This window comes from Lontra canadensis, unplaced genomic scaffold (assembly GCF_010015895.1).
Source record: "Lontra canadensis isolate GAN:19392208 unplaced genomic scaffold, GSC_riverotter_1.0 scaffold28, whole genome shotgun sequence".
NCBI classification, from domain to species: Eukaryota; Metazoa; Chordata; class Mammalia; order Carnivora; family Mustelidae; genus Lontra; species Lontra canadensis.
Genome location: NW_022631022.1, coordinates 16,764,637 through 16,792,522, shown reverse-complemented (window position 1 = coordinate 16,792,522; position 27,886 = coordinate 16,764,637). Strand labels below are relative to the sequence as shown.

Here is a 27,886-nt window from a genome sequence, read left to right as displayed (position 1 = left end):
CCACTTTTTTTTAGTTCATCTTTAGCTCAGGGCCAACCAATTTCCTATCTACAACTAAGGGGACAAGAAAAAGCTTCCAGAAGAAATGGAAGGATTCTATGGCAAACAGAAACTTACTCTTAGGCTGTCACTTTCCTGTGCTATCTTATCTGAACTAACAGGAAAGAATGAAAGACCTGTGATTCATCTGCAAGGCTGCTGTCTGCATAGCAGGTCACACCCATTGGTCTTCCAGGAAAAAGGAAAGACCCTAAGAGAACAGTCTTAACGATTTTTAATGAGGCAACGTTGTATCTGTTCTCAAAACTTGGCTTAAGGAAGGCAAGAGCTAACAGCTGCTTCATTGATAACTGCTGTAATCACTGGTTGTTTACCAATCACTAGGAATCGGAAAATACTTTGGAGAAAAATAAGAAAAGCTCTATCGATATTGATTTAAATACATAAGGTTGAAAACAAAAGTGCCTATTCCTGCAGATCATCGGTTGTAACGTTCTGACATAAATTTCCTGATAGTTCTGCGCTAATATTAATACCTTCTATATTAATACCTTCTATTCACTTTCTACTCTAAGGCATGCTCTGCAGGATTCCAACCCCAACTAAAGTATACACCAGGCCCCAACTTGTCCTTCCTTGTTCTAGCCCTAAGAATAAAAAGACCTCGCGCTCCCGCTCCATGCACACTCCGCCCTCCATAATTCTCCCCTCGCTCCAATGCTGGAGCCCTTCTGAAGGCGACCTTCAACCATCGCACGAGTCTCCATCTCTCCCTACCTTCTGATCCCAACTCGGGCTCCCTAACTTCCTGTGCGACCTAATTTCCGAGGTGTGTGCCGGGGCGGGCACCCGAAGGGATGAGGAGTCGCGGGACGGGGTTGGGGGAATGCCGCCGGAGATCCATAAATCTGGGCACTGCCCGGTTAGGTCAGGACAGCTGGGGCTTCCTGGGCCGAGGGTCAATAGAAGAGGCCTCATCCATCACTCCTAGGTTGGCAGCAACAGGTGGTGGCCCCGGCGCCTGCGGGACTGGGAGGGAGGTCTCCGGGGCTCCCGGGGCGGGCCTTGCCGCCTAGCCACTTCCCCATTGGCCCGCGCAGAGCATCAAAGCTGCGATTTTTATGTAATGTGTCCTTCCGCTACGGAATATAGTCCTCCCCAAAAGGGCAACCTGAGAGCGCGTTGCGCTCCACGGCACTTCCTCCTGAAGGTGACTGCGCCCAGCGAGGACGCGGAGGGGCGGGGCCCGGCGAGCCCGGAGCCAGGATTGGGTGCGGGGCGGGGCGGCGGAGGGATTGCGGCGGCCGCAGCCGGGATAACCTTGGGGCTCCGCGACCGATTCTCGCACAGCGGAGGGGCGTCGCGAGCTTCTACTTCGGTGCACGGTGGCAGTGCAGCTCGAGCGGGACCGCGCCGGAGGTGAGCGGGGCAGAGGCCGGGCCATCCGTCCCCACCTGGGCTCCGTACGCCCAGCCAGTGCGGAACCCCGGCCGCCTGCGCACTCAGGACACCCACACCCGGTGCGGCGCAGGCTGCCGGGCATCTTGCACCCGGTTGAGGTCGGGAGAGAGGAGAAAGGCAGCTCGCGCCTAGGGCCTGCTCTTCAGAGCCCCCAGACTCCCAGCTCCTGTTTCTTCCAAAGCCGGCCCTCTCCTGCCGCAGTGCTTACCCCCATTCCCGCCCCATCCCCGACTCCTTCTCCTCGATCTGCTTCCATCATCGCCTTCCTTTCAGTATTCCCTCCTCATCGGGTCCTTCATCTCCTCCCTCCACCCCGCCACTCCTCTGTTCGCCTCCTTCCGTGGCCCGTTCAACTATACCATTCCCCCTCCCCGTCTTCACCCTGGCCATGACCCCCTCATTCTGATGCTTTCCTTGTAAACTCTCCTCGAAATCCGGTCCTCAGGTCCTTTCCCCCGTGCCGCCTGCATTCAGCGTCGTGTGCTCTTCCCGCGCCCTTGTCCCCCTCATGCCTACCCCTTCCCCCATTCATGCTCTGCTTCTGCCCCTCCTCCCTCCATTCTGGTCACGTCCGCTCCTCCGCATCCCTCTCCTCCGCTCTCTGATTCGTTCCGCCCGGGTCTTCGCCCCTCCCCTCCGTCCTGGTCATGTCCGCCTGCACCCCCCGCCTCCCGGGTCTCTGAAGCATGTGGGTCCCGGAGCCCTGGGCCCGCATCCCGCGTTCATCGCCCGAATCGCAGTGGTGTGCGGATGGGCAGGGCCGGTTCCCGTGCGGCCGAGGGATGTAGTGGCGGCCCCGGGCGCAGCTGGAAGATTACGTAACCCTCGGCCTTCCCGCTGCACGGAGGAAAGGGGGGTTGTCTCTGTGGCGCATTCCTGCTTGAGGCCTCCCCGGATTCGCTGCGCTGGCCCCAAAGGGGTCGCGGGGCTCCCTCCAGGCGCGGCGGGCCTGCATGTCCCGGCCCGGGACCCGCCCTGCCCCGCCCTCCGGAGGATCAGTGCAGCCTCACCTCCCTGAACATAGGCTCCGGGATCGCAGACCACTGAGGTCTCGGGTGGGTGGGAGCAGGTTATAGGCAGAATTATGTCCAGAACTTGGCGCCACGCGCCGCGTTCACTCCATAAAATCTCTGTGTGCTAAGCTGTTTTGGGGAGAGGGCTTGGCTAGAAAAGTCACAGCCCGCAACATTCAACAATGTCATTAGAGAACTAACATAAAAGTTACCAGTGGTAGGTGCTTCGAGGCAGGGACCGCTTCCTGTTGGGTGAGGGAAGGAAGGTGGTGGAGAAAGGCCACACAAAGTGGCATCACACAGTGGGTTTGAAGCAGAAGAGTACCTTCCAATGTGAAAGTTGTTTAGAAGGCCAGTCATGGAAAGGCATTCCTTGGCTTTTTATCCGTGTTCTTCAAACCCAGACATTGATCCTCTCCTGTACATGTGAGTCTGATAGCTAAGGTCAAGGCATGATGGTCAGAAGCATTGGGAAGTGAACAACAGGCTTTTAGAATCGGGTTTGACTCATTAACATACAGGAATGGTGGAGGGAATGCCCCCCAGGACCTCCGTTTCCCATGTGTGAACTGGGAGTAACATTTTCTTCCGGATTGTTAAAAGGATTGGTTACTATACACTTAGCTACAAGTATATATGTTGAAAACTCTCTGCACTGCACTGCCGAATCTCTAGTGAGATATCCAGAAGAAATGGCTCCTGGTGTGTTCTTTGGTCACTGAGCACAATTACTTGAACTGTAATGGAGCATGAGGGCTTATCTTCTCCATGCCATCCCCAGACACACTCAAGAGTTAATTTTGGGATTAACTATTCAGTCAGGTTTCTAAATACCAGACATCTCCTGGTAACCAGTCCCTTAAGGGATCCTGGTAGAGTGTTTACAGAGTCACTGATGATGTTGCCTTGCAGCTCTCCGCTTGCTACAGAGGCACTTTGGTCTCCTGAGCATCAGGGCCCTTAGACAAAGAGGGGCAGAATGCCAGCAGTTGGGTGTTGGGCTGTGAGAGTAGAAACAAACTTGCAACTCCCAGACTCAGATCTGTAAACGCTGTCCCCACCTGCTCCAGGTGGAGTTTAAGGATTTGCTTAGCCAGGTGATAAGTGTGAGGTTAGGATTGGAGGCAGGGACCGGTAGTGTCCTGTTGGCAGGACTGAGGGTGTGGCCACTCCCTGGGCTACAGAGGATACCCTAGGTGAGGACTGCTGCTCTGTGGCATTGTTAGCAAATAATTTACTCTCCTGTTGCCCAAAGAGGCTGTTGGGAAATGCAGTGGGGAAGGTATCCTGAGGGGAAGGGTATGTAACCCATCACTAGGTGGGGGCAAGGGGGGGGGCGCCTCTGAGAGGAAGATGACTCAGCCTTTCGACTTACCTGCTTTTGAGAGAATTCTCTTCATTGGGTGAGTGGGAAACTGCACTGTGGTCTTCACAGGTTTAAAAAGTCCCTTCTCTCCATTCAGTGAGTCAAATAGTGAAGCATGCATTTTCCCCAAGTTAAAAATGGTTTCAGTTAAGTGAAAATCGTTGTCGAGGTGCCCCAGCTCTTTCTGCTGTCCTGAGCTTAGATGCAGTGTGGCAGAACCCCGTGCCCAGGCCATGTAGTCCACGCACCTGCATTCCTGAGGCTTGTGTTGGGGGGAGGGGGCTTTGGGGGGAGTCTGTCATGGTCGTGACTAACAGTGACTGAAAAAACTTTAAACTCCTTTTTGAGTTATTGGACTTGAGTCAAAATAAGTGGACATGAGTCTCTCTTCCTGCCTTGGTATAGCTGCTCCCATTTTAAGCACTGCATTAGGAGTAAATAATTTTAGTGTTAAATTCATCGCTTAACAAAAAGCATTATCGGATCTCTAATAATTTGCCAGTGACTTGGCAGATTTGGTAGCTGGGACTCCCAAACAGCTAGCACCTCGTGGGAGTTGCTTCTGTGCCTTGCATGTTTCAAGGGGGGGTGGTTCACAGGAAAAGCCATTTTATTTCTTAAAGCTGCGTGTTTCTTAATGTTGAGGCAGAAGAAATGAGGAAATGCCTTACGAGCTAGAAAGTACAAAAAACGCAGCTCTTGCATTATCAACTCACACTACCCTGGTTCTAATTTACTTTGCTTCAGCTTGTATGAAGGCATGTCAGGATGTGTTATTTTGGCCAAGAGCTAAGACTGAGCTCAAGGTAGGGGGGAAAATGACTCATTTGACATTTTATTTCTGAATCATTCCAAACGTCCACAGTCAAATCTCCGTTAGCTGGCACACTGCAAGGGTGAGTCGCCCATGTGAGGATGTTGAGAGATACAGAAACGATTTCCTTGATAAGAGATCTTAGAGGAGGGGTGCCTGGCTGGCTCATTCGGTAAAGCATGCAACTGTTGATTGGGGTTGTGAGTTTGAGCCCCATGGAGATTACTTTAAAAAAGAAAATAAGTTTCTAAAAAGTCCTCTAGGACCATGAGTCATCACTTTAAACCTCAATTCTGGGACAGCTAGGAATAGAGCTCAAGGAAGACTGTTCTTAATATTAGCACACTTTCTGGGGACTTGGATTTTTCACCAAGAGCCAGCCTTAGACTAGATAAATGAATAGTGTGATTGTTTGGGGCTTTTGTTAAAGGGGCTGTTGAGCCGGGGTGTGGAGGGGATGGTGGTGTGCAACATCTGGTGGGCCTTTCAGCCTTCTGCCAGGAGAGCCCCGGAGGGGATTTTGGCGGGGCGCCCCGCCCCTGCAGTGGTTTGTGCCACTCTGCACGTAGGAGGGTGAGCCGGGCTGCAGTTCCTCCTGCGGCCTCTGAGACAGACCTCCCCGACTTCTGTCCATAGGCAAAGCTCCTGGGGAGCTCTAAGCCTCTTTTTCCTGACGCTAGCAAGCTATGTTTGGAACATTAGGCAGGAGCCCTGATGGGGGGACATGCCAAGACCAGCTATGATGGTGCCAGCTTAGCTGATCCAGTCTGAAAAGTCTCTGGAAAGGAGCCTGTTCCTTCCAAGCCTTTGAAATCAACCTACAGCTAGTATTTATTGAACTTTAGACAATGGGTGTCTTCCATGTTTGCAGCGATGAGTACAAAAGGGTTACCCAGTCATGGTATAGTAGACAAAACCATGGACAGTTTGCAGTAGCCCTGGGAGTTTTGATGTAGTTAGAGGTAGGGAAGTAGAGACTTGATAATCTGGTATCCCTCTTTTGTTACTACACTAGAAAGCAGATGACTAAATACCGCCTATCAGGAGGGTGAACATTTTAAAGCTCTGACAATATTGAATGTTGGCAGAGGTGTGAGAAGGCCAGAACTGGTCCTGGTTGATTGTAATTGGATAGAACCACTTTAGAGAGCAATTTGACGATATTTAGTAAAATAGAAAATAAACATACATGTGACTCAGGAATTCCATTACTGGATATATATAGAAGCTCACACTTGCATAAGGAGCCATGTGCTAGGAGAGTTTTTACTGTGTTGATTCATAAGGGAAAAATTGGCTTAATGGGGGGCAGATGGCCAACCAGTAAGGGAACACATAAATAAATGATGTGGTTGTGGGGCGCCTGGGTGGCTCAGTGGGTTAAGCCTCTGCCTTCGGCTCAGGTCATGATCTCAGGATCCTGGGATGCATCTGGCTCTCTGCTCAGCAGGGAGCCTGCTTCCCTTCCTCTCTCTCTGCCTGCCTCTCTGCCTACTTGTGATCTCTGTCTGTCAAATAAGTAAATAAAATCTTAAAAAAAAAAAATGATGTGGTTGTGCAGTGGGCCAGGATAGCAGTGCACACGAGTTAACTAGGACTGTGTACCCCCTGGAGGGGTCTCAAGTGTGCTGAAGAAAGCAAGAGGTTTATTTGTACAGTATTCTACTTAGGGCATTTTATTTTATTTTATTTTTACTTAGGGCATTTTAGAAAAACAATATTCTAGGGGTCAGTATAGATATAGATAACTTAGATTAGAAGGATACAAAATTCCTGACAGTGGTTGGGTGTCAAAGTTCGGGATGGGCTGTGGAAAGGGTTCGAGAGGCCTGGGAATGGAGGGAAAATAAACGACAAAATTGTAATGGTTTTTGTTGGTTTGTTTATTGGTTTGTTTTAAGTCTGAAGGAATGCTGGCTGAATGCTAGTGGTCACCCCTGGGTGGTAGAAATACAGGTGTTAATATTTCTTTCTTTTTTTTTTCTCTAGTTCAAAGTAAAATAGAAGCAGACCTGTGAAGGTCACTGTAGGAAGACCAGTCAGACAAACTAGGTCATTGTTCTTAGAGAACTGGCTTGGCCCTTCCTCCCTCATCCCCCCTTCCTCTCCCTCTAGTTGGGATGCAGGACAGCTCCTCCTGTAAATGCTGGGTGAGACTGCCTCACCTTGCAGAAGCTGTCACTGATCCTCATTGTACGTGACTTTGAAGGGCCCTAAACTACAGACTCCTTGGTCCCTGCTGTTTCCAGAGTATGAACATCCTGCCTGAAAACACTGCCTCATTATGTTAAGCCTTGTAAGGAGGTGTTATAACACAGGACAGCAAGAGCTTCATCCAAACTTCCTCCTCCAGACTGAAACCAGTTCTCTGCTCTGAGCATCTGTGGTCAAGCAAGGACATCTGAAGGTTCTCTGACTTGGGACTTCTTGCCCTGGAGCTGAGTGGTCCTTTGTGGGGGTGGGACCATTTTGTATCCACTTCTGTGTCCTAGTCATACTCTAGTTTGAAATAGGACCTGAGGTTCCTACTTATAAAGTTGAAGTCCCTTGGGTTTAGCCCTGAATAAATAAAGGAAGGGAATTTTACCTGAACCTGTGCGTGGGCTCATTTGTTTTATGTAACCAGGTAAGCTAGAGTTTGCTGTCTGTTGTCGAGCCTGCTGAGGGTAGAAAGGACCACAGCTAAAAATGGATTCTCCGCTATACCCTGCTCCATCTGCAAATGCACGGTAGCATTACTCTTAACTGTAGATCAGGACAGACAGCTGTTCGGTGCAGACCTCACTAGGTTCTGTCGGTGACCCAGCACCCGTGTTGATCTTCTTGTCATAGATGAGGGCCTGTCTTGGGAATTCTGTTGCTCTCTCATCTCGGAACTCTAGAGAGCAGGCTGGCCCGAACACTTCGTCTGTTCTAAAGATTAGGGAATTGAAAGGCCTTCCTTGTGCTGGCTTGCAGACTTGGAGGTGTAGCTAGCATATTGATGACAGAGCAAGGAACACAATTGGGAGCATCGGGTGCCATCGTGATGGGGTAGCTGTGTATGGTGAGGTCGGCATCAGAGCGGTCTGATTAAAAACTGCCTTAACGCACATGCAGGCTCTGGGCCAGGCTGGTTTACTAGGGCAGAATGATTTGGGCCTTTGTGAAAGAATCGGTGGAGTGAAGCGTGAATCTTTCCCGGCACAACTTGCCAACAATACTGGCTCTGAGAAGCAGCATGTTGTATTTTTTTTATATGATCCCTTTTTTATATGATCCAGAAACTTTGATTTCTGGAGTGTGGCCAAAGAATTGTGTCTGGCACGGAGGACGCTCTAGTTTTAGAGAACAGAAAGGTGGGACCAGGTACACGTGGAGCTGAGGCGTGACTGTGCCTACCCCCTTCTCTAGGTCTACACTAAGGCCTCTCATGGTGTCTCGTTTCTCACAGAGGAGAAATGGCTCTGAGGAAGATTCTACTGCAGGGGCTCAGGCTCAAGAATAAGGTTCCCGTACCTGGGCCCAGCATTTGCCAGCATCAGTGGATACGCCGGGCCTCCACTGCTGGCAGGAGGTTGGCTGTGCATGTCTGTGCCTCCCGGGGAGGAGGATGCAGTAGTGAGACGGACACCGGCTGGGCTGCATGTCCTGGCAGGCTGCTGTCCACAGGACCAGCACGAGGGCAGGGAGCTCTTCCCAGAGGCCCGCCCTGAGAAACCACGGCTTGGGCTGCTGCCCTGGGGCCAGGGAAGAGTCCCACTGTGTTTGAGGAAGAACCAGAGTTAGGTGGTTGGCAGGATGGGCACCTGGTGTTCAGGAGGAAGAGGCCTCTGGAACACCCGGGAGACAGGCAGCAGAGTGCTGACCTTTTCAGCAAGGGAGGCTCCAGGGCACAGCCTGAGTCAGGAGACCAGTCAGTCCCTGGGGACGAGACCTGAGTTCTCCGGTTTGGTAGAGGTCTTTCAGGGCTGTTGAGATCTGGTAGGAGTCAGGACAGGCAAGCTATTTTTTTCTTTTTCTTTTCTTTTCTTTTTAATTGCTGGTGTGGAAATCCACTCACACGCCAAATAATTTTTTCATTTGCTATTTTTTGCATTTCATGGGCTGGGTGGGCAAAAACTCAGAGCTTGCAAAACTTCAGATTTCATTTGAGGTGGTAAAATAGGGTTATTGTTTGTGTGCAGTATAATTGTATCTGCTAATGGCATCTCCTGTCCTTAGAGTCTGCCTTGTCATAAAGATTTTGCTGTGAAGCTTGAGGACAGACTAAACAGGAAAACAAGTTTGCTGGATTTGGGTGTGTAACTAACAGGCTTTTGGCATAGAATTGTCTTGCGAACTATATTAACTTTTTTTTTCTCTTTGAGGTTCTGAATGCATCGAGGTTGGCCTTCTTAAGCCAGTGGAACGGTCTGGCAATGCATTTGTGATCTAGGGCCTGAGATGTGTTATCTCACCTCTGCCACATTTAAACAGAGTATTTCTGAAGTGTGTAGAGTAATGGTTGATAATGAAACTGGAGGCTTCACTTTTGTTTTAATTCCAACACTTTTACCAGGAAACTTGCAAATATTTCATTTTCAGAAGAGGTGCATTTGTGATTTTTTTTTAAGATTATTTATTTATTTATTTGACAGAGATCACAAGTAGGCAGAGAGAGCGGGGGAAGCAGGCTCCCCGCCGAGCAGGGAGCCCGATGTGGGACTTGATTCCAGGACCCTGGAATCATGACCTGAGCCGAAGACAGAGGCTTTGACCCACTGAGCCACCAAGGCGCCCTGTGATTTTCTTAATAAGAAAGTATTTCTTGTCAGTAAATTTATTAGTAAAGGGAAGAAAAAATTTTGCTATAATCCTACCTTCCGGATGACAAGCTGTTACTATTTGCATAGATACACTTCCAGTCTTTTATGTATCTTTAATTTAGTATCCTTTCTCTCAAAAACCAGGAGGGACCAGGTTTTGTTTTGTTTTGTTTTGTTTTTTTTATGATTTTATTTGTCAGAGTGCACAGGCAGAGGGGGAAGCAGGCTCCCCACTGAGCAAGGAGCCCAATGCAGGACTCGATTTCAGGACCCTGGGATGATGACCTGATTCTAAGGCAGGCGCTTAACTGACTGAGCCACCGGGGCATCCCATGACCAGGTTCTTAAATAGAAATGTTAGTAAACCACAGACTTAAAGAGAATTTAGAGGGAGGATAATCTGGGTATATGGGGGGAGATAAGCATCATAAAGAAGACAATAAGAACTTACCTGCAAATATCTGTGACTAGGTTCTTGGTATTTCCTTGGGAGTATCTGTGTGTTTTTCTCTAACCTAGCTGAATGTCCAGGAGCAGCTACCTCCCAGTTACCTGGTTAATAAGGTAATATTTCCATTGCCCCAGAGAACTTCAGTTACACTCAGCTTCTACCTTGATCCTTGTACAGCTCTACAGAGCAAACCTTACTCAGATCCGAGCGGTCTTTGCGAGTGGGTCCAAGGAGGCACCCTGAGCCAAAAAAAGAAACTTATGTCACCGGAAGCCCAAGCCCTGAGAACACAAGGTATGACCCAGTAACCTGTGGCCCCAGCCAGATCTCTGCAAGGAACCTTCATGTCTCAGGTCTAGAGGCAGCGGATGATTTTGTTTTGTTTTTGTGTTTTTGGTTTTTGACGGCTGGTGATATTTAAGAAGATTGGGGTTTAGTTACTCTAACCCGCTCATTCAGATCTTACTTCGTTCATGATAACAGTCCTCAGGCTGGTTGATGACTCCACTTGGAGGCCACAGGAGGCCTTTGTGTTCCAGTTGGCTGGGCGTGCCCCCTGCTTCCGTCTCTTCAGTCCTGTTCCCTTAACAGCCAGAGGCACCTAAGCCCCACCCTGTGCTCGGAGGGCTCGCGAGCAGCGAGCCCTGACTGCGCGGGAGTGCTGACAAAGGAACCCTGGCCACCGAGGCAGTCCCTCTAGGAGTTCATGAATGCTTCAGATGTGGGGAAGGGGAGAAGGGCGGTATTGCTTTCATTTTGACCACGAGGCATTGAGATACTCTGAAAGGTCATTCAGCAGACCCTGGAATACTTCCAAGGACTAGGTGCTAAAAGATACGAAACCGAATAGGTCATGGAGGAGAGGACCTTCAGATGTTTTCGATTTAGTGCCCGGTGTGTATTAGGGAGTCAGGAAATGCACACTGAAAGGAACAGTGCATTTGGCATGTGGACTAGTTGGCCAGGATCTTATGTCCCTGTTTTTTTAAAGTTTTAGCTTTTGTAGCTCAGGACTTGTAGTCCTCTGTTTTCAGTTGCTGATAGAAGGTTTGCTCACAGCTGGTCACAGAGCTTCTTGGACTTTTAATCAGAATTCTTGAAGGTAGCAGAGACGGGTTGAGATGCTTGCTGTATCTGAGCTACCTCAAGAGGCCACAAAGTCAAGGACAGGAGGAGAAAGAGTAAAAGTGATATATGTGGGGTGCCTTGATTTAGAGCCCTGAGATTAAGGAGGAGCTAGGACAGGGCTAAGGAGGGCTTGTTCTGGAGGCCGGGCTGAAGCCTTCAGGCTCAAGGGTGTTAAGGAGTAGCCCTTGGTGGAGGAGAGCTGGAGGAAGGGAAGGCCTTGTGATAAGGAGTGTCAGGTTTCACACTCACATCCTTACCTGATGGTTCTTCAGACAGTGCCTAGAAGCTTCTTTAGGTCTTTGTAATCAGCTTACTAACTGGCTGAGTGAGTTTAGTTGTTAGTCAGTAACGAAGAAGGCAAAGGTCAGGACCAGCTGTCATGATTGTGACCTGGCCTGGTTAATTACCTGAAACAGATAGTCTTTGCAGTGTACTGGGCAGTAGGGGAATTGGGATGGTGTATCAGAAGATAGAAAAGCAGTCGGGAAGAGGATTTGGCAAGCCGTCTTAATTTCCTCATGCTATAACCATCCTGTGAAAGTAGCAGTAATGTTTTCAGAACCAGACCAGTGCCATAGGGGTTATCTCTGGTTTATGCAAATGGCTTTGCAGGTCCTGAAGTCCTGCGGACCAAAGGTAATTGTGTTTTTAGGTACAGACTCCTGGGGCAAAAGATTCTGCACACAGGGTTTTGGATCATCTTTGCTTCCTGTCCAGGGACTGGTTTTTATTGTCTGTAAAAACAGACAGTTTTTCCCTGTTTTTTTCCCCTACCAGACTGAGTTGAGGAATGAATGTAGGTAGTGTTCCGGGTTAGTGAAAATCTCGGCTTCCAGAGCTCAAAGGACTGCCTGGATCCAGGTGGTTGTCTTTGCAACCAGGAAGGTAACTTCCGAGTTTGGGTGGGAATTGTTAAAAACCAGTGTGGATGCCCCGCCCTATAGCAGACATTTATAGCTTTGGGATAGCTCATCATACAAAAATCTGTATTTTCCAAGGTACTAAAGGAGGAGTCTGTTTTTATATTACTGGTGATTTCACTGGAAGATGGGTTACAACTTTCTTGGAGGCAGTGCCTGTGATTTGGAGGTAGTGGCTGTGAAATGTTACTTGTAGGTTTAACAGGAAAACTGTCAAGGTGGAGAGTAGCCCATCGTAAGGGAGGTCTGCTCACGGTGGATACTTGGGAAGTACTGCATTGGGTACGAGGTTTTAAATTGTTCTTTGAGGTCTGCTGTGGTCACGTGAACCCTCAGCCTGACTTGAGTGCCCACACGGCCGGAGCGTGGCGGGGCTCCGTGTAGCTTGTGCACAAGTGTGCTTATTGAGTTAATGTGTACGCGGGAAACCGCCTCCTGTGCCAAGGGTTGTATTAACCACCTGGCTTCTCAGACTGGTCACTCTCCCTCTTCAGCTCCCCTGGATCCAGTACCTCAGCAGCCATGTCGAAGCCTCACAGTGACGTCGGCACGGCCTTCATCCAGACCCAGCAGCTGCACGCGGCCATGGCTGACACGTTCTTGGAACACATGTGCCGTCTGGACATCGATTCACCACCCATCACGGCCCGGAACACTGGCATCATCTGTACCATCGGTGAGCGGTTTGTGCCCCCCCCCAAAACAAGGGCTTCATAGGGCCGTGATCTTTTCTTTCCGGAAGAGACATACATGGTAAACCCTGGGTGCTGAGCGAGACGCTGCACAGGGTCTTGTGGGGACTAGGGTCCTAGGAAGTTGTGCTGAGGAATTTGCATGCTCTGTGTTTGCTGCTAAAGGCAGAATTTTGATGGTGTCTTCCTTAGCACATCTTCTAGGAGCATCTCAGAAATCTAGGGAAGATCTTTTCCACATGCTCTGTGCAACCAAGATTCTGTGGTAGGAAAACGGGCTAGGCTTCGGGGGAGAGTAGAGAGGGTTGGCAGAGTCTCATTTAGGCTTTCCTTGTTAGATTGGAGCCTGTAGGATTTGATTGGAATAGGAGAAATGTCCCCTTAAATCAAGAAAGTGAACAAAACACAGTAACAATCTTTATCTGCTTTTGAAAGAACCTTGAGCAATTTGTAGGAGGAAAATTCAGGAGAAAAGACTATCAAGGGCTCTTCAAACTTAAAGGTGTTATTTCTCCTTTGAATAATTAACACTTTGGCTTTAAAATTTTTTTTTCACTAGGCCCAGCTTCCCGATCGGTTGAGATGCTGAAGGAGATGATTAAGTCTGGAATGAATGTGGCTCGTCTGAACTTCTCTCATGGAACCCATGAGGTGAGCCTCAGCTAGACGGTTTGGCCCCTGGGGCAGCGTGCAGGAAATTGGGTGCAAGTGCTCTGTTCATTTAGCCACACAGAATCAGGCAAGAAAGCATCTGGGGTTTAGAGCTAGTGCAGAGATCATCTTCACTGGCCTGTCCCTGCTGTCCTTCCCCCATCTCCTGCCATCCTACCTGGCCAAGTCTCCTTACACGGAGACAACCTCTTTGGTTATTGGCCATGGTTTTCCCACACACCTGTGGTGACAGAAGTGCCAGGGTTGTGACACTGGCCGGCTCAGGCAGCGGAGCATGCAACTCTCGATCTCGGGTGGGGGTTCAGGCCCACGTTGGGTGTGGAGATTGCTGGGAAAATAAAGAAACTTAGAAAAGAGTAGAAGGGTCTTCTGGAGAATGCCATGTAAGCTATTAGGTACCATGGCCACAGAGCTTAACACCACCTACCCCTGTGTCTCTGTAACAGTTCCTGTTGCAGAGGTGAACCAAAAGGTCACCCTACAGACAGATTTCTGTTTAGTTTAGACCCAAGATAACTGAGCAGGTCCAGGAGAAGGGTTTCTACCACTGCGAGTTAAGTGGTGAGTCTCCGTACCGACACTCCAGCACAGAATACCCTGTTTGCTCAATGCTGTGTGGCTGGCCTGTCTCTTCCCAGGGGTTCCCAGGTGCATTGAAATGAAGTCCGCACGCTTCTCCGGCAGCTTGGGAGGCGCGTGTCTGCTGAGGCTGTGTAGGACCTGACTTGCGCTGTGGGCGGAGGACTTGTCCAGGGACCAGGTGGCAACTCCTGGGACATGCTCTGTCCCCACTCCTGTTTCCAAACTTACATTGAGGGAGGAATGGAGGTTCCCTGAGGGACAGTTCCTTTTAAAACCCATTGGGCTGCATCATAAGCCATGGGATTTCATACTGGCGTTGATATAGAAGAAATGAATGAATATGACTTTCCCCTCTCTTGACTTCTGATACTTCCTGTTTGGAATAAAGAAAATGCTACCCTGTAAAGACAAGTGGTGAGGGGTTGCCCTGTGGCATTTGGAAACTGGTGTTCAGTTTAGACTAAAAATAAAGCCTCAGGAAGTACAGTCCAAGAAGTGAATTTCTCCTTCTGGAAATGTGAGACTCGTGGGTTCCCTAACCTGGTATTTCATAAACAGCCTATGTCCTGGCAGGCGTCAGGCCTCCAAATGTCATGAGGGCCTGACCAAGTTTAGAGGAGCTGTGCTCAGCCAGTGCTTCAGGCACCTTAAGACATGTCTGTGCTGACATTCTCTAATTTTCCAAAGTCGGGGTCCTTGTCAGGAGTCACCAGGAATTTTTGCAAGTGTTAGCTTAGCCCAAAGAGAGAGCTAAAGATACTAGCTAGTATCTTTAGCTAGTAAAGATACTAGCTAAAGATCAATGGGGATTGGTTCACCATTGATCCCCTGCTGCTATACCATGCCAGGGTCTCCTATATGCAGCAGAAGCAGCAGAAATAGATTTAAGAAGTTGACCTTTAACTAGGCTTGATGGCCTCTTCCATCTAATCCAGTAAATTAACACCGCCATAGCTCCAAAATGGCAAGGCCATGGGATGTCTGTTGCACTTGCCGGAGGGGGGGCTGGCCCAGGGATTTGGGTGTTTGTTTATTTTCCCTTTTTAGTCTTTATTTATTCTATATATTTTTTATTAACATAGAGTGTATTGATTTGGGTGTTTTTAGATTACAGGAGGCATTTGGAGATAATAATCTCTGCTTCAATTCTTATTCCCAGAATCGAATTGGGATTTAAAAAAAAAAAAAAACACACACACACCCAGGTCCTTGTTGCAGGTGTGAAGTTTTTGACCAGGATACAATTGTCTCTGGGATCGGGGCTTTGGAAACACATCTGAAATAGTTCTCATTCTGCATCATGTAACATAAACAGGTTGACCGCATGTCGGGGCTCTTCATAGGCTCCTTGGACTAGTGGCTGCACCAGGCTTTCCCAGCTCTTGACAATTTTTAAATACCTTCTAAACAGCATTGAAGTTACTTTCTCTCCCTGACTCTGTCAGAGGGACGTGTACTGTCTGCATCTGATCTCTCCTGCCGGCTTTGCCCACCGTGGTGTCCCTAGCCCCGTCTGCCAGTTCAGATGCGCACGATGTGTTCTTCCTGAACATGTGGTCCCAGAGATACTGACTTTGAGACAACCTAGATTGAGAACTTTCCACAAGGACGGTATTGATTTCCTTACCACTTGGTCACATCCAGAGGAACCACACCACAGTGGGAGACTGTAGCACCAGCACACCTTCTGGAAATGTACCCAGAGATGCCAGGATAGAGGATTTGAGTAGTGTAAGACCTAATATTCTCATCGATAAGTGTACAGTAGATGACTTTATGGCCTCCAAGAACAAAAATAACACATGCTTATGATTATATAGTTTATTAGGCCACCAAAACCCCTCAAGTTCCATAAAATGAAAATTACAGAGACTCACTCATATTCTCAGGCATATATTTTTCTTCTAATTTTTTTTTTAATGGAAATTTTAAGTTTAACAGTAATCAAGACTTAGAGGGGCATGGGCATCCGGGCAGCTCAGTCGGTTAAGCATCTGGCTCTTGATTCTGGCTCTTGATTCTGGCTCTGGTCATGATCTCAGGGTCCTGCTGAGTGTGGAGTCTGCTTAGGATTCTCTCTCTCTCCCTTCCCCTCTGTCCCGACCCACACCCCAAAAAGAGAAAAAGGAAAAAAGCAAACTTACAGACTTAAATGTACTTAGCAGAAAGCAAAAGTCTTAATGAAAGTAAGTGAAATACTTAACTCAAACACTAGGGACCAAATAATCTAAAAGGGATGAAGGAAAAGCATAACTTGATGAAATAGAAAATAAATTTGACAAACTAAAAACCACTGTAAAACAGAAACTTCCAGGAAAGTCTGGTCAAGAATGAGGAGGCACAAAATAAAAAGAGACGGAAAAGGGAGTATTTCCCATACATTTGAAGAGTGTTTGAAAGTCATAAAAAGACTTACACTTTAATTTCTAGAGGTTGAGATGAAATTGACTATCTTCCAAGAAAAGGTAATGTCTAAGAAGTGGAAAGTATAAATAGATTAACAGCTTAAAGAAATTGAAAAGGTGACTGTAGGCTCTAGCTCTGTTCAGACCACCGGCCTTGAGGACATGGATGGCTTACTTCTGTCTCCCCTTGAAGGAGCAGTTACATCCTCTGTCATGCCGTTTCAGAGCCACGTGTATAGACGTCTTTCAAGTATGTTCTTTGAAGCCAACACACCCTGAGAGTAAGATGAGACAAGGACAGTAGCCTAACCAGGCCGGTTAGCTTGCAGGCTCTGTCTCACTTAGAGAGAAGCAGACAGCAAAGGTAAAATTCAGCAGCCCACGTCCAGCCATCTACTGAAAGAACTTTCCTGCCCTATGCCCATGTAAATTTTGTTCAAGAACACGAAGTCCATACTGGGATGAAACTGAGTGGTCAGTAGGAGATGATGGTGACACTAAGGGCTCACATCTGTTCTAAGGACTTCCATCAGCTCTGAGGAAAGGGCATTTGACAACATGAAACACCCATTTCTTCAAGAAAAAAATTATCTCCATGTTTTATTCTATGCTGTCCTTATTGTGAGCCAGCAACAGAAAGAAATATTTGTAACTCAGAGTACGGATCTCTGCCCCCAGAAAACAAGCCAGCAGTCTTCATTAGAGACTAATTAGAAGGAAGATTCTCAGACCCAAGCTTCACGCAGCACCGTCCTTGGAGCTCGAACTCTGGTTCCAGCTCCCCTCCAGCTGCCTCACAGGTGCTGACCTCCGTGCCTCTGATCAGCAGGGTCCTGTTGGTTCCCCGAAGAACTCTTAATGTCTTGGCTTTGAGTCCCATTTTTAGTCAGATCGTAGTGGCAACTGAGAAAAGAGCAACGACTTAGGAAAAAGATGGAGGTCAGGGCTGTTGGTTTGAAGAGAGGCCATCCTTAGTATCCCTGGGCCACTCCAAAATGTGATTGTGAAAACCAGGTCTGTGGGACCTTAGCAGTGGCTTGTTTAGCTTGGGCCATTGTGAGCTTAAGTAAATAACTCTGGAGTTTGAATTGTAGTTGGGATCAATAGAGGAAAAGCTCAGAATTGCCAAATCTTCTATCAGAGTCTGACCCTGATTGCCAGACCAGTATGACCCACACCCAGGGGCAAGGTCTCTACTCCAGTAGTCCACTGTATTTGCCGAGGGAGTGTAATGGGTCCCAGGGAACATAAGGAGGACAAGCTTCTTTCATGTTGACCCGTGGACGCCATCCCTGTAGTGGGTTTTGGTGGCAGCATTCTGAAGTTTCTAAGATTGGCTCTTGAGTGAGTGAGTGTTGTGGAAGAAGGGGGTGGAAGCCTAGGAGACTGACACGAGCAGGTAGAGGGGGAATGGCTGAGCCTGACGCGAGACACGGAAGGTGGTCTAGAACATCACAGGCCTTTCCTAGGTGATCCGCCTCAGCTCCAGCGCTGGGTCCTTGTGTGGGAGCACCCGTTCCAGCTTCCTCCTTTCCCCCTAGTACCATGCAGAGACCATCAAGAACGTGCGCGCAGCCACAGAAAGCTTTGCTTCCGACCCCATTCTCTACCGGCCGGTTGCCGTGGCCCTGGACACCAAGGGACCCGAGATCCGAACGGGGCTCATCAAGGGCGTGAGTATCGTGGGGAGCAGCGAGAGGGAGGGCACAGGAGGGCGTGGGCTCCAGAGAGCCAGCCTCTGCAGTCTGTCCAGCTCAGGCGTTCCTTGGAGTTCAGATCCTAGACGGGAGAGTCTTGTTCATCACTGTCAGAAAGGCTGATTTGGTATATTTGGCTTAACACAGAGAGACGCAGTTTTTACTCTAAAAACCTGTTTCCAAGTCTCTGTCCTTCACCCCCACCCCCCCTCGTTTACATAGTGGGACTGAAACATTGTAGGTTTTCCTTGGGTGACTTCTTTGAGGTAAGATTAAGAACACCATCAGTGATTCCCAGAGCCAGAAGCTTTCTTGTCCTTCTGGCGGAGATGCAAGCATGGTTCCCTGGGGGGAAGAGCTTTTCTGTGGGCTCGCAGCTTACTCTCTGGTCTGTAGAGTGGCACTGCCGAGGTGGAGCTGAAGAAAGGGGCCACGCTCAAGATCACCCTGGACAATGCCTACATGGAAAAGTGCGACGAGAACATTCTGTGGCTGGACTACAAGAACATCTGCAAGGTGGTGGAAGTGGGCAGCAAGATCTACGTGGACGACGGGCTTATCTCTCTGCAGGTGAAGCAGAAAGGTAGGTACAGGAGGCAGCACCTCATGCTCTGGAGCCATCTTTAAATGTCCCCTGACCCAAGGACAGTGGGAAGTTTGGCTGACAGCAAGGTGCGCTCTGTTTGTTCTCAGGAATTCCTTTTATAATTCCATGTGCTTTAAAACACACTTCAGTCCAACTTTACTGCCCGCTCAGGGAGCATCTGAAATTTTTACCCATCCTCACTGTTTCTGCTTTCTTCCCTGGGAATGACAGCTAATATTTAAGAATCAGGTACTATGCTAAGCATTTTACAAGGTAACTCATTTAAATTTTAAAGCAACCCTCCTGAGCAGTTATTATCCCAATTTGACAGACAGGTGGGGAAACAGGAACAGACGGGTTAGTCGACTTGGCCAAGATTTTTTTTTTTTTTAAAGATTTTATTTATTTATTTGACAGATAGAGATCACAAGTAGCCAGAGAGGCAGGCAGAGAGAGAGGAGGAAGCAGGCTCCTTGCTGAGCAGAGAGCCCGATGTGGGGCTCGATCCCAGGACCCTGGGACCATGACCTGAGCCGGAGGCAGAGGCTTTAACCCACTGAGCCACCCAGGCGCCCTTTGGCCAAGATTATACAGGTAGTGAGTTGGGATCTGAATTCTGAACATAACCCCCTCCATCCCCAATTTCACGCAGGTGCTGACTTCCTGGTGACAGAGGTGGAGAACGGGGGCTCCTTGGGGAGCAAGAAGGGTGTGAACCTCCCTGGGGCCGCTGTGGACCTGCCTGCTGTGTCAGAAAAGGACATCCAGGATCTGAAATTTGGGGTAGAGCAGGATGTAGATATGGTGTTCGCATCTTTCATCCGCAAGGCATCTGACGTCCATGAAGTCAGGAAGGTCCTGGGAGAGAAAGGGAAGAACATCAAGATAATCAGCAAAATTGAGAATCACGAGGGAGTTCGGAGGTGAGTTGCCCCTCTCTGGCCCCTGCCTCCCTCAGCCCCAGCCTCACTTTGCAAAAAGCAGACCATATCCCATGAATACCCAGGTCCTAGACCTGGCGACCTGCCCATCTGAATACAGACTCTCTAGCTGAGGCCAGACCTACTCAGTCCAAACACCTGAAGAAGGGGAGCGGATGGTTATCGGCATTCGTATTTATTTATTTACTTGGTTTTATTTTTGTTTTAAAGTTTGTTTAAATAATCTCTGCACCCGATGTGGGGCTCAAACCTGCAACCCTGAGATCAAGAGTTGCACGTTCTTCTGACTTAGCCAGCCAGGGGCCCCAAGCTATTGGTATCAAGGGGGAAAAAAAGGTGTATATCTTCCCATAGACTCGGGGACCAGTGTTGGAGGGGGGACAGGGTCCGTGCTCACAGGGTTAGAGGCCATCATGCTGTCCTTCTGATCAGAAGCGCTGCTTTGCTGGAATAAAGGGACCTTTCCCCCCCATCCTTCACCTCTGCCACCATTTTTCCCAATGGCAGGAAGATGGCAGGCTCTTAAGAAGGGGCTCTTTTTTGGTCCCTCACCTGGGAGACCTGTGGAAGCTCCCGGTGTCCTTGTCTTCACGTAGGAAGCAGCTGGCCTGATGCGTGGGCTGGCTCTGGCACATCATCTGCTTTCTGGAGGAAAGCGCGTGCCTCCTCCGGTGTGCCTGGGCCCGGCTCCACGTCACCACCTCCCCAGTATCCCCAGATAGAGCCAGTGAGTACGCCAGCTTGGTGACATCTGTTCCTCTTGGGCTCCCTACTAGGAATATAAGTCAGCACAGCTAAAACCCTAGATCTGCTTGTGTGGATTAGGTGTGTACTTGGGGAGGGCGAGAGGACTGGCCCTTCCCACTGTTTGACCTTGCCCTGCTTAGCTCTGTGTAGATGTCCTTTGTACCAGGCAACACGGAGTCCTCTTTGCCGTCCTGATAAACCTGGGTTATGCTAGCTGACCTTGGCCGCAGGCCAGGCAAAGCCACACATCCTCTTGCCTTCAGTAGGTGGGAGGGGGCCGCCTCAAGGAGCAGCCCTCAAGTATCCTTGGCTGGAAGGCCACGGACCTCTGTGTCAGGAGTAGTCAGCTGGCCTCGTGTTCTTCGTTCTGCCTGGGAAGTGCTGGCTGGAGTGCCGGTGGTAGAGAGATGCCCTCTAAGGGCATGGAGATGCCGGGGGAAAGGAAACAAACATACATACACGAGGCTTTGGAAGAAACCTTGTCCTCTCCCCGGCGGAACTGTTAGCCTGCCTTGGGAGACAAAGGTAGCTGGGACACTCTGTCACCTCTGCACACCCAGGGTGAGGTCATGGACGGCTTTCCCGGTGAAGGGCTGCTGAGTCCGAGAACGTAGGAGAACCTCCTGAGCCTCACTGTACTTGCGGCCTTGTTTCATAGAGTCTCTCCCTTCCTACCCCCTCTGGCAGGTTTGATGAGATCCTGGAAGCCAGCGATGGCATCATGGTGGCTCGTGGTGATCTAGGCATTGAGATTCCTGCAGAGAAGGTCTTCCTTGCTCAGAAGATGATGATCGGGCGGTGCAACCGAGCCGGGAAGCCCGTCATCTGTGCGACACAGGCATGTGCCTCTCTTCATGCTCACACGCTTGCGGGGGGCGTGGGGTGGTGCTGCCTCGTCTCTTCCCAGGATCCCGCCCCCCCTCCCACCTCTCAAACACACACACACCAGGGAGTCAGTGTGTAGTCCTTCCTCTCTGAAGGCCGCCCCGGCCGCGTCTCACTGTGCTCTGTGTCCTCCCAGATGCTGGAGAGCATGATCAAGAAGCCCCGTCCCACCCGGGCTGAAGGCAGTGATGTGGCCAATGCGGTCTTGGATGGAGCTGACTGCATCATGCTGTCTGGAGAGACGGCCAAAGGGGACTACCCGCTCGAGGCGGTGCGCATGCAGCACCTGGTGAGTTCTCCGGGCCAAGCTGGGCCGGGGCGGACGCGAGCTCCTGTACAGAGCGACACCCTTTAGGCTTCTGTGCCCACAACCTTTTGTGATCCTCTGAGTCACAACAGGAGTGAGGAGGTGTGTGCTGGGGGAGAGGGGTGTCTTGGTTTTTTTTCCTTCTGCCTTCCCTGCCCACACGCCCTCTCCTGTTCCCTCCTCCTGTTTTGGAGGTGTCCTTCTCCTCCATCTGTCCTCAGACAGTTCACTTCCGGTGTCAAGGCTGTGAATCTGCCCCTTTCTCTGGACAGCCCAGAGGACCCAGGTGCCTCTGTCCTGTTCTGGGAAAAGCCCTGGGCTCCTCCCAGCCCACCTGTCCGGCTTCCATTTGGGTCCTCACCTGTCCCATATTAGGTGCCTCCGCTGGGGGCCCCTGACCTGTAGCGGAGGCTGTTGGGTGCACTGAGCTGGCATGCAGGTGACATAGCTGGCCTTGCATGCATGGCCCCAGGAGCGGGGCCTGCTTTGCTGAGCTGTTGCACTCGCCTCAAGCTGGAAGATGGGGTTTGGCGACTGACAGCAAGTCCACAAGTCGATACAGGTGGAAAGAGACCGAGCCTGCTGGTCCTGGTGTGAGAGCATCCAGAAGGGTCCTGGAGGCGACCCTTCTTCCCCCACCAGGCAGCTAGCTCTCAAGGCGCTTCATCTTGGCCATGTCCCACTGCCTGGCTCCTTCTCAGCTCCCCAGCCCTGTCTGGTCCTGCTGTAGATGCAGTGAAGTGTTAACCTAGGGTTCAGTTACCAGGGCTTCTGAGGCCTGGGAGACAGTGCTACAAATTCACTTTCTTAAAATGGTCCAGTGTCAGTGCTTATAATGTGAGCTCAGCAAACTCGCCTCAGATCCTGAAGTGGTTTTTCTTTGACCTTCCTATTCCTTTCCCATCAGCAAAGGATCCCCATGCCCTTTGTGTGATGCCCCTCTCCTGCAGTCCCCCGGATATGAATACTCCCTTCCCCCAAAAAAAGACCTTTTCCTTTCCTCCTTCACTCTGTGTGTCAGGTTACTAGGTTATAGATTGATGTAATCTTCATATTCCCTGTGTGATAGATGTCACCCCAACTTCTAGAGGAGGATTATGTGATGATACAGCCTCAGTTTGAACCAGATCTGCTGGCATCAGAGCCAGTATTCTCCAGTAACAGAGGGCTTTGTCCAGCTGGAGATGAGGTCGGGTCTCCAGCAGGGACCCGTACTGGGCTCAGAGAATAAGAATCATGCTCTGGCCTCTTGAGCTCCTGTTGTTTCTCCGTATCCCAGTCTTTCCTCTGAACAGACACCTTAGAGAGAACCAAAGGCTTGGATGGCCCTGCTCAGAAGATAAGTGACGGGCTCTGGACTAGGCAGTGCAGGCCTCTCCTTTCCACACCCCCAGTTAACACTGGCCGAGAGCTTCTCTTAACCATCCACTGCTTTCTCTTGTATCTGAGGCCATTAACCACCCATAACTAAGGGCTAGTAATCTCAGGTATGGTTCTGTTTCCTGTTCACGTCTCTTGTCCTTTGGACTGCATGCCATCCCTTCTTAGAGAAAGAAAACCTTTAACCTAGTAAATCCTGCCACGTACTTGCTTCTACTATCAAGTTAATGAGATGCTCTGATTCTCCCCACACCCCTCATTCTCTAAGATGCTGGTGATTGCGTTACAGTCCTCTGAAGCTTATATCGTCTTTCCGATTCTTGATGCTCTCTGAGCAGGTGGTCTGTGAATAACTGAATGGCTTTCTTATGACTGTGATAATCCTTAAATTTTAATCCAGTGTCCTGTTGCGCTCACCTGTGTGCTTCCACAGGCATCTGTCCCTTCACATGGCTGTTCCGCGTGCCCCTCACCAGTCTGCCATTTTCCCCACCTTTGTGCTTGGACCACGGTGAAGCTGCGTGGCTTTGGCTCCGTCTGACCCCAGCTTTCCGGCGCTACTCAGCGCGTTCCCACGGCCGGCCACTGGAAGGGCTCGCAGCAGCCCCGTGCCTGGAAGCCAGGCGCCCAGCCCTGCGGTAACCAGCCATGTGAGGAGGGAGGGCCTGTTCCTTCCTGTGAGCTGTGTCATGAGGCAGCATGGTCAGGTCCTGCCAGGGAGTGGTGTGGGGCCCAGCCTGGGCATGTTTCTGTGCCGAGTGCTGGAGCTTGCCGCCATGTTGTCTCCCTGTGCCCCTGCCCCCAATCAAAAACCCCTCCCCAAAGGGAAGAACCAGTTTTCCCTCTGTGGGAGGGCGGCAGCAATCAGTCTATGCTGGTAATTCTCCACCCATCCCTGAGCCTGGGGCTTCCATCATGCTGCCTCTTCGCATCTGCATGAAGGACAGATTTAGCCAATTAACCCAAGTTCACCTTCCTCTGATTAATTCCCCATTCTGTCTTTCCATGTGTTGTCTCTCGTTTTCTCCCTCCTCCTTCCCTCTTCTTGCCTCTCCTCCCCCCTCTAAACCTTACAGATAGCTCGTGAGGCTGAGGCAGCCATGTTCCACCGCAAGCTGTTTGAAGAACTTGTGCGAGGCTCGAGCCACTCCACAGACCTCATGGAAGCCATGGCCATGGGCAGCGTGGAGGCTTCTTATAAGTGTTTAGCAGCAGCTTTGATAGTTCTGACGGAGTCTGGCAGGTAGGGCCCCAAGGGCAGGTAACTCCGCAGGATACCAGCCTCTTGCTCCAGCTGATCTAGAAGACAGCTAGGGCCCTGCCTCTGGGGCCTGGGCTCCGGTCCTCTTCTCTGCAGGAAGCCAGCCAGGGAGGTCAGGGCAGGGCAGGACCAAAAGGGCCCTCAGCTCGGTAGGCGCAGTGGATGGCACAGGCCGCTGGTGAGGGACTCGTTCCTGTGAGCCTTGATCTTGCTCAGCTTAGCCCCTCCACTGGTTGGCCTCTTGGCCTCACATGCAGGGCCACGTTCCTCACCAGCTGTCTGTGCGACTCTTCCCCTCCCTCTCCCGTGTGACGCAGCTCTGACAAAGCTCTGTCCCCCTCTTGTCCCTCTGGACGGATATTGCTCCCCTAGATTGCCCGTGAGGCAGAGGCCGCCATCTACCACTTGCAATTATTTGAGGAACTCCGCCGCCTGGCGCCCATTACCAGCGACCCCACAGAAGCCGCCGCCGTGGGCGCCGTGGAGGCCTCCTTCAAGTGCTGCAGTGGGGCCATAATCGTCCTCACCAAGTCCGGCAGGTAGGAGGTGGCAGCGGCTCCCAGGGGATGCCCTGCTCCGGGGCACCTTCCGTGGGCGTCCTGAGAGCAGTGCATTGAACGGGGCTCAGAGGGCCCTGAGCCCAGGTAAGACCCCTTGGCCTGCCACCTGGGCCCGAAGGACTCCAGGCAGCACTCCCCGGTGGTGTTGGAGCATTTGCATCCAAAGCGAGTTTACAGCCTTGAGATAAACCAGAGACTTAGTTACAGAACTACATACAGATAGACCCACTACAAAGCTTATTTGGTCACGTACAAGCCAATCTTTTAACAAAGTAAAAGGTGGCCAGTTTTGTTCCTTCAGCTACCGCGTGTTCTTTAAAAGTTCCGTTCGGAAAATTCATGCTGTTCCCCAACGTGCTGTTTGGTTGGTGCATCTGTCCCTGTCTGTCTTTGGGCCCCAAAGGCAAGTGGGTTCAGGACCAGGAAAGGTCACCACATTGTCTCGCTGGCACTCGGGTGCCGTGCCACCAAGCCGAGGCCTGTGCTTGGCCTTGGACCTGGGATCGTTTCCTCGTCCGGTCATGGAGTTAGCCTCTGTCACTGCCCCGGTCTGGTAGTGTGCTCCTCATCCCTGCCCCCAGGGCCACGAGGGACTCCTGGAAGGGAAGGGTGGAGGGGGTCAGGCCGGCTGCCCCCATGCTCCAGGGTTGCTGTGCACCGAGGAGTGGCAGGTGAGGCAGCCTGTAGAACTAGGGCATGAGGTCTATGCACATTCCTCAGCAGAGGGCTCGGGATAAACAGCTCCCGCCGTCAGGGCTGACCTTTGTGGAAAGGTCCAGCCTTTGCTGGTCGGCTATTTTTAGCTCCAGTCTTCTGGGATTTCACTCTCACAAGTCCCGACTTCAGCAGTTGCTTCCCTCTGAAAGCCTTGTATGGGGCCAGGCCTTTAGAGGGGCAGTCTCTGCTCTGCCATGGCTTAAGTTTCCCTGACACCTGTTGAGTGTCCTTAGAGCTTGCCTTCTGAGGCCCAGGGCATCCTGTAAGCAAGTTTCCCCAACTCCCAAGACACATCTACAACCACGAGGGTAGTGTCTGTGTGCAAGGAAGCATCTGGCACTGGGGCTCCAAGGGGCCCCCTACCCTCCAGAGGAGCCTTCACAGGCAGAGAGCCTCCCACACTAACCTTCTCATCTCCCGGTCTTGCCTCCTGGGTAACACCCAGATTTCGAAGCCTCGCTCAGAAATCCTCAGGTTTGGCTCTCGAGCCCAGTTGCTGGGACTGCCTCAGGGCCAGGGCGGCGGTGTGGGGGCAGGGGAGAGGGCACAGCAGGAGAGAAGGCTTACGCTACATTCCCAGGGGGACTGGTGGGCTCCAGCCTGTTCCTCGCAGATGTCAGGAGTCAGGTGCTATTCACATGCTGCTTGGCTTGTAGCTGTTGTTGGCAGCAAGAGGAGTGGGTGCTGGTGAGGCTGGGCAGGGCTGTATCTGCCAGGGTGGAAAAGTTCAGAGGAGGGGGTTCTGCCAACTGTAGGCCATGTCGGGTGAATGGGTGAGACTGTCCGTGCTGGGTTGGTATGATCCTGGGGCCCTGGGCTGTACGAAGGGGAGGAAGGCAGGTGGGTAGCATAGTATAGGAAGAAGGGTCGTTTTCTATTCCTTGGAAGGTAGAGGATGACGGGCTGCCCTGGCCGTGGAAGCATATGCTAAAATGGCCAGGGTCTCATGCTGGCAGAGTGAGTTGGATTAGAGGGCGAGCTGGTGCTGAAGGCCCTGTGGGGCATCCCGGGTGGCTCTGGAACACCATTTAATGGTCTCTTCTGCACGTCCTTCATCCCATTTCAGGTCTGCTCACCAGGTGGCTAGATACCGCCCCCGTGCCCCCATCATTGCTGTGACCCGGAATCACCAGACTGCTCGCCAGGCCCACCTGTACCGTGGCATTTTCCCTGTGGTGTGTAAGGACCCGGTGCAGGAGGCCTGGGCTGAGGACGTGGACCTTCGGGTGAACTTGGCCATGAATGTTGGTGCGTGCTGGGAGCAAGGGCTAGAGCCTGGAGGGGTGTGGGGAGGGTGCTTGAGCACTGATATCCTTAGAGTCCTCCAAAAAGGGGAACAGGCAGACCTTAGGCTGCACAAGAATCCTCACTCTCTTCCCTGGGAGTCTTCTCTGAATCCTCCTTCCCATTCCCTGAAGTTCTGGGCTGAGCTGCCAACTTCCTCTCCTCTCTCTCTTCCAGTCTGGGGGACCCCAAACAAAAAGGATCCTGGGTAGTCAGGGGTATCTGTTCTTGGGCATTTGCTCATTACTGAGGGTTTAAAAAAAAAAAAAAGAGCCACAACTTCTACACTGTGGGGTGTCATACACACAGATTATGTACTCATGGCCTTTGTCCCTGATAAAAGGAGGTGTCAGTGGATGTGAGAGGAAGCACTCCACCCTCTTAAGTATAAAATGAATGATGTCCAAAGGTCCCTGGCAACTCCGCCATTCCATTGATAAGGAAGTATCTCGGCCTCCCTCATCTGTTTTGCCTGGGCTGGGAGGCTCGCGCCACCTTGTGGTGGAAAGAAGTAATGGTCCGCAGTCCTGTTTGCGTTGGAACAGTCAGCTAGGTGCATACCTGCCTGGCTTGGCTTTCACTCACCAACCTTTCTTCTCTTCCTTCAGGCAAGGCTCGAGGCTTCTTCAAGAAGGGCGATGTGGTCATTGTGCTGACTGGGTGGCGCCCCGGCTCCGGCTTCACCAACACCATGCGAGTCGTGCCTGTGCCGTGATGGGCCCCAGAGCCCCTCCTCCAGCCCCTGTCCCATCCCCTTCCCCCACCCCATCCATTAGGCCAGCAATGCTTGTAGTGCTCACTTGGGGTCTGTCACGTGGCGCTGGTGGGCTGGGATGCCAGGGAAGCTGAATGCCCCTGTAAAACATGACTGTTTTTTAGGACCCTGTTCGGGTGAGGTGACCCAGAGCTGGGTTGCACATCGTATGATCTCACCCAAGCAAGGGACGAAGGAAGGGTGCGGGACTGGAAGCCCTGGAGCTTAACATGGAGGGCAACAGCTCCTGCTTCTCTTCCTTTGCATACTCCCATTCTGTTCCTGTAGAAAACAGATGCTCAGAGAACTCCCAATCCTGGCCTGGGGTCAAGAGACCACCAGCAAGAGTAGCAGCATAGGGCAGTGGTTCCAGTTTAAGGAGACTGGCTCGGGCCCTTACTTGCTTCTCCACACCCTTCTGTCTCCCCCCACTTCCCCTTGTTGTGCACGTCTGTTCCTACACTCAGCTTTCGCTG

General features: G+C 51.0%; 1 protein-coding gene across 2 annotated transcripts; it reads left to right on the top strand.

Annotated features, from left to right (window-relative positions):
* Positions 1 to 1,286: 1,286 nt before the first annotated feature.
* Positions 1,287 to 27,843, top strand: PKM (pyruvate kinase M1/2). Of its 2 annotated transcripts, none has more exons than XM_032864983.1 (11): positions 1,287 to 1,419; positions 12,435 to 12,616; positions 13,192 to 13,283; positions 17,833 to 17,964; positions 18,385 to 18,571; positions 19,227 to 19,497; positions 20,950 to 21,100; positions 21,284 to 21,436; positions 24,468 to 24,634; positions 26,439 to 26,620; positions 27,265 to 27,843. In XM_032864983.1, exons 2-11 carry the CDS (start codon positions 12,463 to 12,465, stop codon positions 27,369 to 27,371), a joined length of 1,596 nt encoding a protein of 531 aa, XP_032720874.1. In that variant the 5' UTR covers positions 1,287 to 1,419; positions 12,435 to 12,462; the 3' UTR covers positions 27,372 to 27,843. The 2 variants fall into 2 exon arrangements, with proteins under 2 accessions (XP_032720874.1, XP_032720875.1); XM_032864984.1 differs by lacking the exon at positions 24,468 to 24,634 and adding an exon at positions 23,911 to 24,077.
* Positions 27,844 to 27,886: the final 43 nt, after the last annotated feature.

What these genes read in the sequence shown, in the direction of transcription:
- PKM (XM_032864983.1), top strand. Translation starts at nt 12,463, where the DNA reads ATGTCGAAGCCTCACAGTGACGTCGGCACGGCCTTCATCCAGACCCAG. An exon ending in GAACGGGGCTCATCAAGGGC is followed by an intron (nt 17,965 to 18,384) that starts GTGAGTATCGTG and finishes TCTGGTCTGTAG; the next exon opens with AGTGGCACTGCCGAGGTGGA. An exon ending in AATCACGAGGGAGTTCGGAG is followed by an intron (nt 19,498 to 20,949) that starts GTGAGTTGCCCC and finishes CCCCTCTGGCAG; the next exon opens with GTTTGATGAGATCCTGGAAG.